General features: G+C 52.7%; 1 protein-coding gene across 4 annotated transcripts; it reads right to left on the bottom strand.

Moving 5' to 3' along the window:
- Positions 1-263: 263 nt before the first annotated feature.
- Positions 264-15,481, bottom strand: PI16 (peptidase inhibitor 16). 4 transcript variants are annotated; one of them, XM_075442804.1, is made up of 9 exons: positions 11,727-15,481; positions 10,991-11,143; positions 10,088-10,304; positions 8,820-8,929; positions 6,107-6,325; positions 5,388-5,497; positions 4,495-4,583; positions 4,001-4,044; positions 264-1,686 (listed from the first exon to the last, which is right to left on the bottom strand). In XM_075442804.1, exons 3-9 carry the CDS (start codon positions 10,164-10,166, stop codon positions 1,438-1,440), a joined length of 900 nt encoding a protein of 299 aa, XP_075298919.1. In that variant the 5' UTR covers positions 10,167-10,304; positions 10,991-11,143; positions 11,727-15,481; the 3' UTR covers positions 264-1,437. The 4 variants fall into 4 exon arrangements, with proteins under 4 accessions (XP_075298919.1, XP_075298922.1, XP_075298920.1 ...); XM_075442805.1 differs by lacking the exon at positions 4,001-4,044 and having other exon boundaries at positions 1,457-1,686; XM_075442806.1 differs by lacking the exon at positions 4,001-4,044 and having other exon boundaries at positions 1,457-1,683.
- Between the last annotated feature and the right edge of the window lie 70 nt (positions 15,482-15,551).

The following is a 15,551-nucleotide window of genomic DNA, read 5'->3' as shown; positions in this document are numbered from 1 at the left end:
TGCACTCAGCCGGGCGCTCGGGGAATATTCCCTACGTCATCCTCAGCCTCCTCCTCCTGCTGCTTTTATGCAAGATTATAAACATTAAGTTGCAACCTTGCAAAAACCGGCACGCGGGTGCTCTTGGAAGCCCAAAAAACCCCTCCAGCACCCCCGGGAGCCATGCTGTCTTTCAGCAATTCTACCTAAGCACACAACCAAGAGCGTTTCACAGCTACAACAAGCAGGCCCCCGGCCTCCAGGTCCCCCGGCGAGACACCGCACGCCCCCACCACAGACTTTCACAACAGGATTTATTCAGTGCACGCTCTGGGGATGCACAGCACACAGCATCACGGGGGAGGACACAAATATTGGCCTTTGGGTCGTTCTCCATCTTATCTGTTTAAGCAACCAAGGGAAGCACCAACCAGAGACGGGACGGTATCTCCTAGTCCCTTCCACCTGTCTGCAAAGCTTGTCATGTATTTAACACACCTGACGGGGAAGCCTCAGGTGAAGGGAGCAGAGACACCGGGGAATAAAACACACAGTGTCCCAGACAACGCGAGCGGTCCTGCAACAAAGCGTGGAACCACCGGTAACCTCTAACGTCAGTCACTTGGCTCTCCTGAGCTCAGGTTGCACCAGAACACATAATGACATGTTTCTCCTGGACCAGGCTCCACCACACACAAAATATATGTCAGCCAGGATCTGCATCTAAATTCACATACACTGAAGTTACAGAAAGAAAGAAGCCATGCAGAAGGCAGCTGTATGAAGGAGCTGGTAACTCCTCTTTAGCGCTGAAGGTTTTTCTTCTGTGTGTGCACACAGGTGCAGGCACAGGCGTAAAATAAAGTCATGGCAATAGAGTAACTGTGGATGGGTACATGGCAGAGAGCAGGAGAGGAGGCAGGGGTTGCAGAGGTGTGAAGAGGAGGAAGGAGCACGTCTGGCTAGTACTGGCCACAGCTATACCAGAACCAGGAAGGAAACAGAAATCCTCTCCTGTGGAGTAAGACCCCAAACCACTCTTTTTGGACATGAAAGGAAGAGATGAAACTTCTCAAAACTGAGACAAACAGATACATCAGCAGGGGAAAGAGCACATTTGCTGGAAACTCATCCTGACAAACACCAGACCCAATCACCGTGTCTCATCTGCAGACAAACACCAAAACCAGTGACCATGTCTCATGGCCACTCGGGTTTCCAAGTCCTTCTGGGGACACGGTGCGGCAGGGCCTGCCAGCCACACAGCTCATCACTTCCAGTTTGGAAATGAACCAGAAGCCCAGGCTGGCTGGGAAGAAAGGAGAAGCGTCCAAGGTCACCAGCATTACGGCAGACACCCTCCTGTCCCTAGGTCACCTCAGGAAGGGGACCAAGTTCCCATGGGACTGCCAGCTGCCCTTGGCTGGAGCAGATAAGGCAGTGTAAGAAGAGAGCATGTCAACCTGAATTGTCCGTGGTGTCTCCCAAGCCTACCAGGGTTGTGGAACAACCAATGCTGAAGAAAGCCTTGGTGACTGGTGCAGGGACAGCTGAGAAAGACTGTTCAAAGCAGAAGGCCCACCAGGATGGCACTGGGTAGGAGGAAGAGTGACAGCCCCAAGCAGGTACTGGGGGCTCCAGCAGTGGGCTGATCCATGCTTGTCTGGTCTGAGTTTGTCTCCAGTTCTTCAGTGTCCAGGGCACCTGCTGGCAAAAGAGAAGAAAACCTGGAGTTAGAGGGGAAGATCTGAACAAAAGAGAAACTCCGGCTCATGCAGCTCCATCTGTGACGTGCACCAAGACACCGTGCGGTGCGAGGCAGCAGTGCACCGATCCAGCAAAGGCATGACGCATCTGGTGGGTTAGTGGGGAGCAGGCTGTGAACAAAACCATGCTTCACGAAGGAGACATCCAAACAGCCCCTTCTGGTGTTAGAGGAAAGAGTGAGGAAAAGGGTTGGAGCCACATACGAGAGAAGGATCCAGAGGACCAGTGCAATACTGGTTCCTCCCAAGCGCTCTCCATGCTGCTTGGGGATCACTGAGTGTCTGAGTGTCCATGCCAGGTCAGACTCCACAATTACCTTACCTGAGAGGGAGGTCTGGAAAGCAGGGCTCTGCCCTTTTTTTTCTTTGGAAGATGATGTTAAACGCAAGAAGGTGGGCTCTTCGGGGCTGAAGACCACTGACTTAGAGGGGGTTACGAACTCGGCTTTATTGAAACCTAACTTGATCTCTGGAATAATTTGGCTGAGGGATGGAGGTGGACTGGAAAAGGCCGATTTCTCTTTCCCGTACTCTTTGACACCTATATTTGTTTCTGGGACTGATCTGGGGCTGAAGGCTGTGCCCATGCTTTCTAATAAGGCCGCATCCTCTGTAGTTAAGGGGCTAACAGGCTCTCCAGTGTCTACCTCTACTTCTGGAGATACTTCATAATCCACGTCTGACGTGGGCCCAAAGGAAAGAGTTAGCCCAGTTGCCTCAGTAGGACTGGGTCTTTCTGTTTCAGTGCATTCTGGCTTTGTGGTTGCAGCAGTTTTCAACTGCATCTTTGCTGTTGTGGTAGATGCTGGTGTTGCAGTTGTGAGTTTTGGCTTTGCTGATGTAGCAGCAGGTGTTGGCTTGGCTGCAGTGGTGGTAGATGTTGGTGTGGTGGGTGTTGGCTTGGCTGTAGTGATGGTTGTGGTGGGTTTTGGCATGGTGGGTGTTGGCTTGGCCATAGTTGTGGTGGGTTTTGGTGTGGTGGGTATTGGCTTGGCTGCAGTGGTGGTTGTGGTGGGTTTTGGTGTGGTGGTTGTGGTGGGTTTTGGTGTGGTGGGTGTTGGCTTGGCTGAAGTGGTGGTTGTGGTGGGTTTTGGTGTGGTGGGTGTTGGCTTGGCTGAAGTGGTGGTTGTGGTGGGTTTTGGTGTTGTGGGTGTTGGCTTGGCCGTAGTGGTGGCTGTGGTGGGTTTTGGTTTGGTGGTTGTGGTGGGTTTTGGTGTTGTGGGTGTTGGCTTGGCCGTAGTGGTGGTTGTGGTAGGCTTTGGTGTGGTGGGTGTTGGCTTGGCCGTAGTGGTGGTTGTGGTGGGTGCTGGCTTGGCCGTAGTGGTGGTTGTGGTGGGTTTTGGTGTGGTGGGTGTTGGCTTGGCCGTAGTGGTGCTTGTGGTGGGTGCTGGCTTGGCCGTAGTGGTGGTTGTGGTAGGTTTTGGTGTGGTGGGTGTTGGCTTGGTCGTAGTGGTGGTTGTGGTGGGTGCTGGCTTGGCCGCAGTGGTGGTTGTGGTGGGTTTTGGTGTGGTGGGTGCTGGCTTGGCCGTAGTGGTGCTTGTGGTGGGTGCTGGCTTGGCCGTAGTGGTGCTTGTGGTGGGTGCTGGCTTGGCCGTAGTGGTGCTTGTGGTGGGTGCTGGCTTGGCCGTAGTGGTGCTTGTGGTGGGTTTTGGTGTGGTGGGTGTTGGCTTGGCCGTAGTGGTGGGTGTGGTGGGTTTTGGTGTGGTGGGTGTTGGCTTAGTGGTAGTTGTGGTGTGTTTTGGTGTGCTGGTTGTTAGCATGGTGGGCTTTGGCTTGGCAGTAGTGGTGGTGGGTGCCTGCATGGTGGGTTTTTGCTTGGCCATGGCTGTGGTGGCTGCTGGTGTCGTGGCTTTTGGCTTGCCTGTGGTTGTTGTTGGGAATGTGGTGGCAGGTTTTGGCTTGGCTGTTGTTGCAATGGGTGCTAGTGTTGTGGGTTTTGGCTTGGTTGTTGCTGGGAGCATGGCTGTGGGTGGTGGCTTGGGTGCAGTTGTGGTCTGGAGCGTGGTTGTGGCTTTTGGCTTGGCTGTGGTTGGGAGCGTGGTTGGGAGTTTTGGCTTGGCTGTGGTTGTGGTTGGCAGTGTGGTTGTGGGAGGTGGCTTGGCTGTAGTTAGAAGTGTGGTTGTGGGTCTTGGCTTGGCTGTGGTGGGCTTTGGTATGGGTTCTGGTTTGGCTGTGGCGGGCTTTGGTGTTGTGGGTTCTGGTTTGGCTGTGGTTGTGGGTTTTGGCATGGCTGTGGTTGGGGAGGATGGGCTTGCCTTTGTGGTCACAGAGGCTGGAGTGGTCTCTTCTACAGTGGGTTCTGGTAAGAGATGAAAAGTGCCATGGGTTAGGGCTGGGGTTACCTGACCTCAGTGGATCCCCCGCACTGAGAAGGGCCAGCAGAAATCAGCAGGGGGGTGAAGCAGCAGCCGACCCCTCTCAGGTCACTCTGGGCCATCCCTCACTTTGGGGTTCCCAGCCTGGAGACATCTTATCTCCCTCACGCAACCTCCTGCCCATTGAGGGACATCCTTGTAGGGCCAAAACTGCTGCCTAAGGAGGTACGAGGTCCTTCTCCGATCCTCCTGATCTTGAGGCAGCTGACCTGTCTTAGGGACTGCCATCGCACCTTATGGCTCATGGTCCAGCCCTGGAACTGCTGGTCTAGGGCTTCCCGATAGCTCCAGGAGGATTCAGAGCTTGGACCCCAACCCAGGGGTCTGAGTCCCAGTAGCCTGTCTAGGGTCCTGCGCTGCTTTCCTCCACTTACCACACAAGGAGTTGACACAGACTCTGCCCTCGGGACACTGCGAACATGAGGGTCCTTCCTTGTATGGCTTCCGGCCTTTCATATTACCCCTGGAAGCAGAAGACGCCAAGAAAAAGAAGGTGTGAGGAGAGGGGGAAACACCCATCCCAAAGAGGGGGTCTGATTCAACTGGAATATCCCAGCCAAGGCAAAACTCAGGATTAATGTAAAAAACAGGTCCTGGTCTCCAGCCACAGGCTATCAGTGCCGTTTACTCAACAGCTTGACCCCAAGGCTGCTAAAACCTGGGGAGACAGCTCCACAGACCAGATCCTTCACTACCCCTTAGAACAGAGCAGCCGATGGGCATTTGGACAGCCGATTTTGCCTCCCTTCTACTAAAGACCCCTAAGAAGGTCTGCAGCGACCGGCCGCTCTTGTTGGTCTCACCAGCTCCAAGTAGGTGGTCCCCAAGGCTGGTCCCAGGGCTTTGCAAGCGACCACCCGTCTTTCCTCCCATGTCCAACCCTTCCTGCTGGTGCAAATGGGCTTCTCCACCCCAGGTGACTGCTGCTGCCAGCGGGGAAGAACAAGGCACAGAGCAATGAGCTGCTGTTTGTACCCTCAGCTATTGCAGCATCAGCCTTGGGCAGCTCTCAGCAGGGAGCTCCCTCCCCGGGTCTGTGCCAGGAGCTGAACCAGACCTCAGCAGTTGCAATCATGGGCAAGGATCACCAGACAACCCTTCCTTCCTTTATGACCAGCCCAAGATAACAAAGGACTTTCTCGGAATCACTTTGCTTTTATTTCTGAAGAAGGCCAAATCCTGCTCTGCTACAAGGACTGAAGGAAGGACGTTTCCAGCACAGAAACCCCCTCAAGATGCACCAAGCCACACGAGGCATGGGACTTACGGGGGATAATAGTTGCAAACGAGGAGGTACATTTCCTCTGTTTCAATTCCATCGATCTTCTCACAAAACTTTGCCCCGCAGCCGATCTGATGCGTGCTTGCCCAGACCACCTAAGACAAAGACCAGGGGTGAAGGTGAGGTGATTGGGTGAAGGCAGATGCCCTGTTGGCAACGTGTCCCCTGGCCTTGAAGGCTGCTCTGTCACTACACCAATGTCCCCCTCATCCCCAGGTCCCACATCCCCACGTTGCTTTAGCATTCAGGATCCTACCCCTTGCCCCTGTCTGGATCATCTTCCCAACCCAGGGCTGCAGCCCACGTATCCCAGTGTCACACCTTTCCTACCCTACAGTCTACCCACACAGAGCATCACCATCTCTGCTTTGGTCCTGGAACCCTCCACACATCCATCCTCGTATTTACCACCACCATCTCTGCTCCTCTTTGCTCCCACCCAAGCTTGTGAAGAAACACTCAGACTTCATATCTCCACCTAAGACAAGCTGGCACCCAGCTCTGCTGAGTAGCCGAAAAGAGGCCTGCAGAGCTTGTTTAAAAAAAGGTCTTCTCCAAAAGGCTGGTCATGCCTGACATCACACCCAGGACCCCTGTATCATCATGATTCCTACATGGTTCCCCATCCCTTTGTAAGGGCTCTAGGACGAGCTGGAGCTCTGGTAGAGCTCCGTTTGCATCCTTCCAGCCCAGCAGCATGGTACCTGGGTGTAGTGGCCACACATCTGCCCGGGGACACACGTGGAAGTGGTCAAGTTGTAGTACTTCTCCTCTGCATTCCAGTCTTCCACAGCAAATTCCAGGTCCAGGGTTGGGGCCATAGCAAAGAGGTTTTCCCCCCGTCGGCCTCTCTCCTTGTTGTGGTCCCAGATGCACTTCTCTGCGTAGGCTTGAGCAAAGGCCTCCAGCTCTGTGTCCCAGCTCTGGAAGGAGCTCAGCATCAGCACACAGAAAGGGACACTGGGCTCTCCAACATACACAAGGACACGGACCAAGGACCCCTGGGGTCTCTGGCCACAATTTCCCCATTTATGAGTAACATTGAAATCCCTACCCAACATAGTCCTCAGGAGAGGGGAGCTCCACAGCCAGTCCCAGCACAAACCAAACCTTAGCTTACGGATCAAACATAGGAAGGTGAGTACATCAGCATGACTCTCACAACCTTGGTGGGAACATCTCTAACATCATCATGGAGCATCCTCAACTCAGCAGGGAGAAACGGTGAAGTTAGATGGAGGAAGGGAAGAAACTCACCCTGGGCCACACAGGAGGGGGCCTGGGGACATCCCTGTTTGACCAGGGCACGGCTGGGAGGAGAGCAGGACCCATCTCCCCTAGCAGCTGCACAGAGCCTGGGAGCCCACGCTCCTGGGAAACATCATCTGCTTGCCTGGATCCGAGAGGCAGCCGGCCAGCTGCCTGCCAAGAGCCCCTCTGGAGTGGCAGCCGCCCCACCGCCAGCTGAGCCCACCGGCCCCCACCAGTCCCCCGCTGGCCGCGTTGATATGCAGGAGGAGGAGGAGGAGGAGAGGTTTTCTGACGGGGAGGCCGCAGCTGTTTGGACCGACCCTGTGCCATTTGATGGAGACAGAAGATTTGCTTTGCAGTGGGCTGGAAGGCAGCCCAGCAAATGGCGGGTCCTGAGCAGGGACCTTCCCCGGTGGAGCCAGGACAGAGGGACAGAGCATGGCACCATGTTCAAAAGGGGACAGAGCACGGCACCATCAGGGTGTCGAGGGGATGCGGATGGGGCCCTGAGCAGCAGCGCTAAGGCACTGGGGGAGAAAGAAACACCAAAATATCTGGATGGGGGCACAGAGCACTGGTTGACCTCCCACCGTGGCCACAAGCCAGACTGAGAGCGACGGCTGGAAACCCAGTTTGGGGAACGCACGCCCCTCTTCCTCTGGCACGGAGCTGGGCTCCGTCAACAGGGACTCGCACCTGCAGGACTTGCCTCATTAAAAAAAGTGGCTTTAGGCTACGTATCCCCCCATTGCCTAACTATTTCCACAGCAACCAGATCCGTGTCCCAAACAGCAGCGTGGGGTGACCTCAGCCGGGCACAGTGCCACGGCAGCAGGTGAACTCCGGAGGCGAAGACAGCCCAAGCAAGCGTCCCGGGAGGGAGGCGAGGACGGCGTTCTCACGGAAAACCTCTACCAAGAAATTGTCAGGGCTGCTGTAAGCTAAACATTTGTTGTTCTTAAAAAAAAAAAAAAAACACCACATGCAAAAAAGCCTTTGGCTCTGGACTGCGAGTGGGTCGTGTATGTTCGAGCAGAAACAAAGCACCGCTGCGGAGGGGAGCACCTCAAAGCACGCGATCTGCAATCGAAGCTTCAGCCGGGAGCAGCAGTCACCGGTTCAGAATTGCTGCTGGCTTAAGGCTGTTGAGAAATTGTTTCCCTCAGACTTTCTCTAAGACTTTGGCTCCAAAGCCCCTAATCTCCAAGTTTTCTGTGCCGTGCTTTGTTGGGTGTCCACGGAACCATGCTGCTTAGGGTTCTGGCTCTGTCCCCTTTGAGTCCGAAGCCACCAGTCACACCTCCTACACCTGAATACAGCCTTTTCCTCCATTTGCTCGGCAAGCTCCCATTTACCAGCCCACAAAGGTTTAATTCAGTCTGGGCAACTTCTGGGCCAGACAGAGAGGTCTCCTCCAAGCACACTGTGACTGAAAGAGCAAAACACTCCAGCTCTCCATGGCAAACAGTTGTCCTCCTCCTCGTCCACCAAACAGTGAGAATAATCAGGTGTGGTGCAAGATGAAACACAATAGCCAAATTTTAATCAAATCAAGGGCCCGAATAAGACAAAAAGCAGCACCAGCCCAAGAGCTTGTTTTTGTTCCCACTGCAGCTACAAGTGATGGTGGGCACCTGACTCAGTTTCCCCAAGCAAAATGGGAGATCGCCCACAAGTTATGGTAGGAATTAGGTGAGTGATGGAAAGCTCAAGTAGCTGAATGACCTGCTAGTCATGTTTGAAGTTGATGCTCTCTCCTACAGATAAAAGCCCACTCACCTGCAAAGGCAAAAGCCCCATGCAGCAGGATTCCCCCTCCAGCCCAGGGCACCCGCACATGGCAATGTCTCACCCGCCTTTCCTCCCCATCACAAGGAGCTCCAGCGGGCACTCATGTGAGTGAGCGCTGCGTCGCTCCCACATGGAGCATCAGGGGACTCGGATCACACTTAGGAACTTCCACAAATAAAGACAACTTTACAGGCGAAAGGTAACTCAGCTCTTTGGCGGCAATTTAGGGAACCCCTCCATTCATACCTGGTTGGAACTCTACAGCAGAAGTGCTCTGCCTCCCCTAAAGAAAACCCTGATGCCTCTTAACATTAAGATCAAGGCTTGCACTACACAAACACCCTCTGACATTCCCCTGCGATAAAAGCCACTTACCATCTTCAGCATATCCATAGCAGGAGGAGAGACCTGGGAGCGGTATTTATTATGCTCATCCAAGATTATTTTCTTTTCTTCATCGGTGAGGGACCAGCTCAGCTCCAGCACTGTGAGCAACAGGAAAACAGGAGGAAGACCTGAGCTCAGCATCGTGCAGCCAGCTTCTGCTCTTAGCAGCCCACGGCTCTGGCAGTCAGATTTAAAGCACCTCCCAAAAGCAAGGAACACCCAACAGCTTGAAGATTGGGGAGGAAACGTATTTCTTTATTAGCGCAGAGTTTCGGAGCCCTGCGGTACACACCCATCTCACATATCGGCCTTGATGGAGGAGCAGCAGCATGGCTGGTGCCAAGGAGTGTGCAAGGTCCACTCCCGAGACAGACCCCGTGCCTGAATTGTAATCCCTGGATGGGCATTTTTCACCCAAGCCTCTGCTGCTCCAAACCTCAGACATCCCCTTGGCCCTCAGTTACAGGTCCTCTCTTCTACCTCCTGTCCCTTTTCTCCTGAACTATCATAACAATCCCTAAGCAACCAGCAAAGCCCGGTTTTATACAAGGGTCCTGCCCTGTCCCTGGAATGCAGCTGCGTCTAGAAATGAAGGCAGCGAGATGCAACTGCTGAGAGCAGTTTGCAGGGTAGCAACTCCCCAGCTGGGACTCAGAGCCCACCTCGCCCAGCCCCGTGTCTGTGCCTGGGGGAAAGCAGCGGGCAGCCAGGGAAGGGCCACCCTAGGTAGCAGAGGGCTGATGCCCCTTCCCTGTGCCATCAGAAGGGTGAACAGGAGAGGAAGAACAGGATACAGAGCTGAAATTGCCCCCACAAAAGGGAGTTGAGAGCATATAGCTCCCTCCAGGGCTGGCTGGAGTAACCAGCCACGAGCTCTGCAGGGACAGGCTGTGCTCGGTCCCCAGGCAGACACCTGGAGGCCTCAACATCAGGTGTCCAACACGGCCCTGGCACCAAGACAGCCTGGCAGAGAGCCTCCAGCCTCTTCCTCCCATCTGCGGTTGTGCAATGGCCTCGGCTCTGCTCCAGAAGCTGCCTTTGGGGATCGCAGGCTATTAGAAAGGATCAGCGGGTGGGCAGCTCTGGCTAGCAGAGCCAAGTTAATCACACGCTGCCGGCTCTGCCTCCCCCTCTCCCCTCCCGGCTCCCCAGGCAATGCTTTGCCTTTTTTCCTTTTGCTTTGGACCATGCTCATCACCCCTCTTGCCACCACAGCTCTCCTGCTGTCCTCCAAATCTCCTACCTCTGCATATTACCTTCTCCTTCGTTAGGTCCAGTGTCTACTGTACTCTCAATAGTGGAACAGTTTCTGCAAGCAGGATCCGAGGCTAACATCTCAGCAGGCTATCTTCAACTCCTCTGCTCAAACCAAAGCTTCCCCTTTATTGCTTAGTCAAACTGCAGGCCTGGAGTCTGGGTCAAGGCAAACCCGTCTCCACCATGAGACACCTCAAAAGCTCTGCTGCTGCATCTCTGGAGAAACAACTAGAAAGGATTAATGCTGGCTCCAGCTCCCATCAGCCAGCTTGCTGTGGCCTGGCTTGCAAGGAACAAGGCAGTGCAGAGAAGACCCCAACGCACATACTGGTCTCTGCAAACATGATGGGCTGATGAAGGGCCAAGCTCCACATAGCCCCTGGCACTACAGCATCCTAAACGTCGCAGGAGATAGCGTAGGATTAAGGAAAACGGGACACACACAGTGCTCGTGAGGAAAACAGCCCTGGAGGAGTCACAACCAGGGCACGTGGCTCGTGGGGATACGTAACAGCCGATGCATTTGGCACGGTCAGGCGCAGCTGCTGGCAAAGGGGGTGCAGGGCCATTGCCCAACTCCCCAACCTGCCCCGATGGCTCTTTCTGGAGCCAGCATCTGAAGCATCGAGATGAGCAGCGCAAGGTCCAAGCCCCACCCTGGAGTGACGAGCTCGTGTCCAGCCGGCATTAGGCAAGCGCATGAGGAATGCAGCTCTCCTGCTGCTCACTCAAGGACCAGCCCGTCCACGCATGGCCGGGGAGCCGGCAGCCTCGGCACAGAGACCGGAGCCACACACGGACACCCAACGGACTGTGCGGGGTCTGGCTCAAGGCCAGCGGGCTCCAGAAAGGCACAACTCTGCACCACAGACAAAACGAAGCCTGATTTTCTACTGACTCACATCTCGAGGGTCTTCAGCAGGGCTTCTCTGGTGTCTAACATGGCTAACGCATTGTCCTGGTATAGCGGGATCTTTCTCTCCTCTACTCGCCTGTTTTTATGAACTCTGGAGGTGCTTATTGTCTTCTGGCCCTCAAGGTTTGCCTGAAACAAGCTGAATTGTGAAGGAAGGACAAAGATTGTAATTAGGAAAAAAGGAGGGACAGGCAGAGCTGTTGCATCACCTCTGTTTAGGGAACCAGGCTAAAACTGACAAAACATTTTCTACAATGTTTGACATTTTCCAAATGAAAGTGTTCTGCCTTTTCACTTAAAATGACACTTCCACCTAGAAAAAGTGCCCTAAAAAGGGTTAAATATCCCCTCAATGGCTGACATGCAACATGAAAAGAAAAACAACAAATTCAGGAAAGGGGAAAAGGTGCATTAACACTTATATTTAATTGCAAAAAGTAAAAACTTTTTTTATTCTTCTTACATACAAATCTCATTTATTTACACACTTTACAGGCTTTTTCCAAGTATTTACAAAGTTTGCAATATATTAAATTATGACCATTCATAAAATTCTGCATTAAGTGCATATTTACATTCTTTTTTACCCACCACTGAATTTATAGTGTTCAGCATTGAAACAGTCTTTATGCGTATATAGCTTTACTTCCCAGCACCCCTGAGCCTTTATAACATGCCCCCCCCTCCTCGTAGACAAAGAGATAATGCTAAAAATAAATCACCTGTCATTTGTTTGAATCTCCAAAGCAAAGGGGAAGGCCAGCATCTCCCTTGTTTAACTCAGCAGGACAGTAAATCTATCCTTTACAAGGAGGAGTTTCCTGCAGAGGAGAATATGTAGTTCTACATAGAAAAATCTACAAAGAAGAGAGAGTTTGGTTTGGTTTGCAGGAAGCAAGAGCTCTTTGTGTGCCCACCAAAATGGCCTCACCCCAGAAAGCGCTTGGTTCTCTGAAGGCCACGGGGCTAAAAGCGGCCCACTGCGCCTGGGACAGGCGGTTCTGCAAACGTCACTCCCCGGAGCCGCGTTCCCGATGTGATGTGGGGGTTTAAAGGCAGGAGGATCACCCTTGGGAGATGCTGGAGCTTGTAGAGCTCGCATCTCGAGTAATGAGACACTTTCCTGCTCCCCACCTCCTCTCGCTGGGGGTGTTCGCAATGCTGCGAGCGGGACCTGCTGTGGAAGGGTATATGCAAGGCTTGCTGCTAGAAAGCCAGGGAGGCCAGCCACGAGAGAAAGGAGGTGCTTTGATCCAGCCCAGCAAAACCAGCTTCTCTGCCAGACCGTTCCAGTAAGAGGACTAGTGGGAGAAGCTAAAGGCCCAAGACTCCCGGGAAATCCAACCCTGGAAAGCTCTCTGGGGTTTTGCAAAGGGAGTTTGAGGCTGGGATCTGTAGAGCCGCCTCGGGGGAATTCATGTGTGCAATGCCAGTGGGGAGGAGGGGAAAAAAAAAAAAAAAAAAAGAAAAAAAAAGTATCAATAGAAACTGGCAGTTTGGCTCCCATAGGGGATGCTGAGTTCCTGGTACTGAAGTAAATAGTAACACTCCTTTCTCCTTTCGGTTACCCTGAGTTCAGGACTGACTGAGATCAACACTCAATGACCCCTGCTTTGGGAAACCAGCTTTAAACCACGATCCTCCTGCCCAGGTGACGGGTGACAGCCGGGTGACAGCCCGTCCTTCTAGGCTGACACCGAGAGCAGTGACCTCTCCGCATCTCTGCCCACTGGGCTCTCGGGTAGCACTGACTCTGTACCTCACTGGTGTGATTTCAGAGCAGATCCACAGCCTCCAAGACATCGGGCGACCAGGAGTCCATCTCCCAGCTCACAGGCAAAGAGCTCTGAAGCACATAAAGAGATTTTAAAAAGCTGGGACGCACGCGTTGACCAGGCACCCCACTGAGCTGGGCAGGGTGGGGAGCGGGGGATTAGCCAAACCAGCACATACACTTGGATACGCACAAGGGCCAGAGTGAAGCTACAGGTGAGGGAGACGGCGATGGGACAGACACCCTCTGCAACTCAGCCGATCACGTCTGTCGCCACCATGCCTCAATAGCTGAGAAAATAGCCACTTTCCCCCCAGTTCAGCCTCAGCCTCAGCTGCCAGGCTCCCCAGGGAAGTCATGGCCTCCTGTGGCCACTGCAAAGGCTCCGTGAAGCTGGAGCCTTGGATGAGGAAGATGACCAGGGCTCGCTTGCAGCCATTTGGCCAAGGTTTCAACACCTCCTTTTGGCCATCCTAGTTTTGCCACTTTGGCCTCACCTCCGAGTTTTCCATCCCAGCTCCTCCTCACCTGCGTTGCCATGCAGAAGGCGTTAGCACTACTTGTCTGGCAGCAGAAGAGAGGAGCTGCTCTAGAAGCCGTGCTACAGACTCGGGCTCTGCGCTCAACAGCAGCTACGGCCAAAACTCGGCTCTTTAGCAGCAGAAGAATTGCCCTCCTGTTTTAGTTTAGCAGCTAATTCCTTACAGCTTTTGGAAGAGGAAGAGAAAATATACTGGAAGTCTAAAAACAAATGATGTAAACTCCAAAGGGAGCAAGGTTGGGACATATGCAATGTATCGCCTAGACACAGATCTGGAAACTTATGCAGAGACCATAAAGTGCATTTGGAAAGCTGATCTGCAAACAGTCCAGATTCACCATCTTCTGTCCAACCAGCTGCAACTCTTTGCAGAGGGGAGAAGCAATACGTGAAAGCACTTCTGCTAAATAGGTACAAACCTGTCCCAGAAGCCCCCTCTCCCCCCCAGCCTAAACAGCAACTGTAAACAGATCCATTTTCTCTGCTTCGTTGCAAAGCAGCCAGACAGCCACAATGGCTTAAGCACTCACAGAATACAGGCATTTCACAGACACTTGAGAATTGTCTCCGCAGCTCTTTTACAAGTTACATTCAAGGACACTTAGGAGGAACAGCATCACCAAACCACCCGCAATCTCAGCAATTATGGGTCCGGCAGGTTCTGTCCCCACGCATCTCTAACCAAATGCTTTACAAAAAAGGCTCAGGTACAAAACCAGTAAGAGCTGATGTAACCTTGTCAGCCTTAGAATTTGACTTGAGAAGCTGCCAAAGTGTAAATAGCAACAGTCACTAACGAGGCCCTAATTCTGCCATCACCAAACTCCCGAATTTCCATGAACTAAGACCCAGGTTTTAAGAGGGAGAGGGATGGTGTGTGTGTGTGTCTTGGCATGTACAAGATTGCATGTAGTGTCACAAGTGTAAAACACACCCCAAGCATTAACAATACTAACAGAAGTCTTATGAACCCAATTCCCTTTAATATTTTGCTACAAATTAAATTAGTCCTTTTCTGTCCTGAGAGAGTCAGGCTCTCCCCCTTTGGTTCCACTAGATCTGGTCCGCTTTGGTCCCATGTCAAGGACCACGCACACAGACTGACACGGGTGCTGGGGTGGTTGTTCTTTGTTTACAGGAGAAAAACAAGGGTTATGCATAGAAATGTCTGTAGTGTCAAGGCCTCAGACTAAATTCTTTGGAGCAGGAACTGTCCTCTGTCTTCTCCTTGTACAGGAGCCAGACGTGGTCATCCCCACTTGGCAGCTTTTGCCAGACCCTAACAAGATTAGTATGATGTTTGCTCCCATCCTCCTGGCCTTGCTCAAAAACAAAGGCTGCACAGATATTTTTCCAATCTGTCATTTTATGCGTACCTAAAATATATACAGAGGAAAAGGTTCTCGCTCCTGAGAACAGGGTTAACTTGCTTTCAAACAAAACCCCTCCCAATTCCATATTAACAAGTGTGAGAATATGTCCTGAACCCCAGCCCTGGCCTATGAGTTCAGCCTAACACATCTGTAAATGATCTTCAACAGCAGGATCAGACCCAAAGGATCAGACTTGGACAGGACCGCAGCATCCGCAGCCTGCAAACACTGAAACCGAGCCTCTCTCAGGGCATTGGCTAAAGCAGCGCTCAAGCAACAGGAAGCATGCGAAGGCAGCTTGGAAAGGACTCAGGAAAAACCAATGTTCATTCTGAAGACAGGTCTGGAAGAAGTCAATGCAAAAAAATGCCAAGGATGAGGAAGCTTTCAGGTGCTGCCGTAGGGATCCTGGGCCAGGAACGCAGGCAGCACCTCTCAAAGCAAGGAGTATATGAAAACAGTCACACAGCTCTGGTGTCTTAGGCGCACAATCAGAAGATGAAACTTGTACAGAGCTGCTCTGCACCCAGCTCCCTCTCCATCCAGAACTACGGCACTCTCAACACCATCGCCACTAAAACTTGCACAGCTATTTTTGCAGGAAAGGAGGTAGAGGGGGGAAAAAAAACAAACAAAAAAAAGACTGGTTACTATTTGACTCACAACCTGATAGAGAACCGCAGAAGAGTGCTCACAAGACACCAAGAAGAGGCCTGAACATATTCTTTTGGTACAAGAACAATGCAGTGGGTGAGGGTCTCTGCCCTTAGGCTGCAAGGCTCATCTCAGCCCTGGAGCACGGAGCTGAGATTGGCTTTGCGGGGCACACTACTGTGGCACACAGCTATGCATGTGATGG

Source organism: Opisthocomus hoazin, chromosome 25 (assembly GCF_030867145.1).
Source record: "Opisthocomus hoazin isolate bOpiHoa1 chromosome 25, bOpiHoa1.hap1, whole genome shotgun sequence".
Classification (NCBI taxonomy): domain Eukaryota; kingdom Metazoa; phylum Chordata; class Aves; order Opisthocomiformes; family Opisthocomidae; genus Opisthocomus; species Opisthocomus hoazin.
The sequence above is the reverse complement of the archived record's forward strand: the minus strand, read 5'-3'. Positions and strand labels throughout refer to the sequence as shown.

Coding starts and splice junctions, on each gene's coding strand:
- PI16 (XM_075442804.1), bottom strand. CDS start 10,166: ATGTTAGCCTCGGATCCTGCTTGCAGAAACTGTTCCACTATTGAGAGT. Junction 5,498..6,106: donor TGTGTGGCCACTACACCCAG/GTACCATGCTGC, acceptor TCTTTGTCTTAG/GTGGTCTGGGCAAGCACGCA. Junction 1,687..4,000: donor CAGCCTCTGTGACCACAAAG/GCAAGCCCATCC, acceptor CTCTTTTGCCAG/CAGGTGCCCTGGACACTGAA.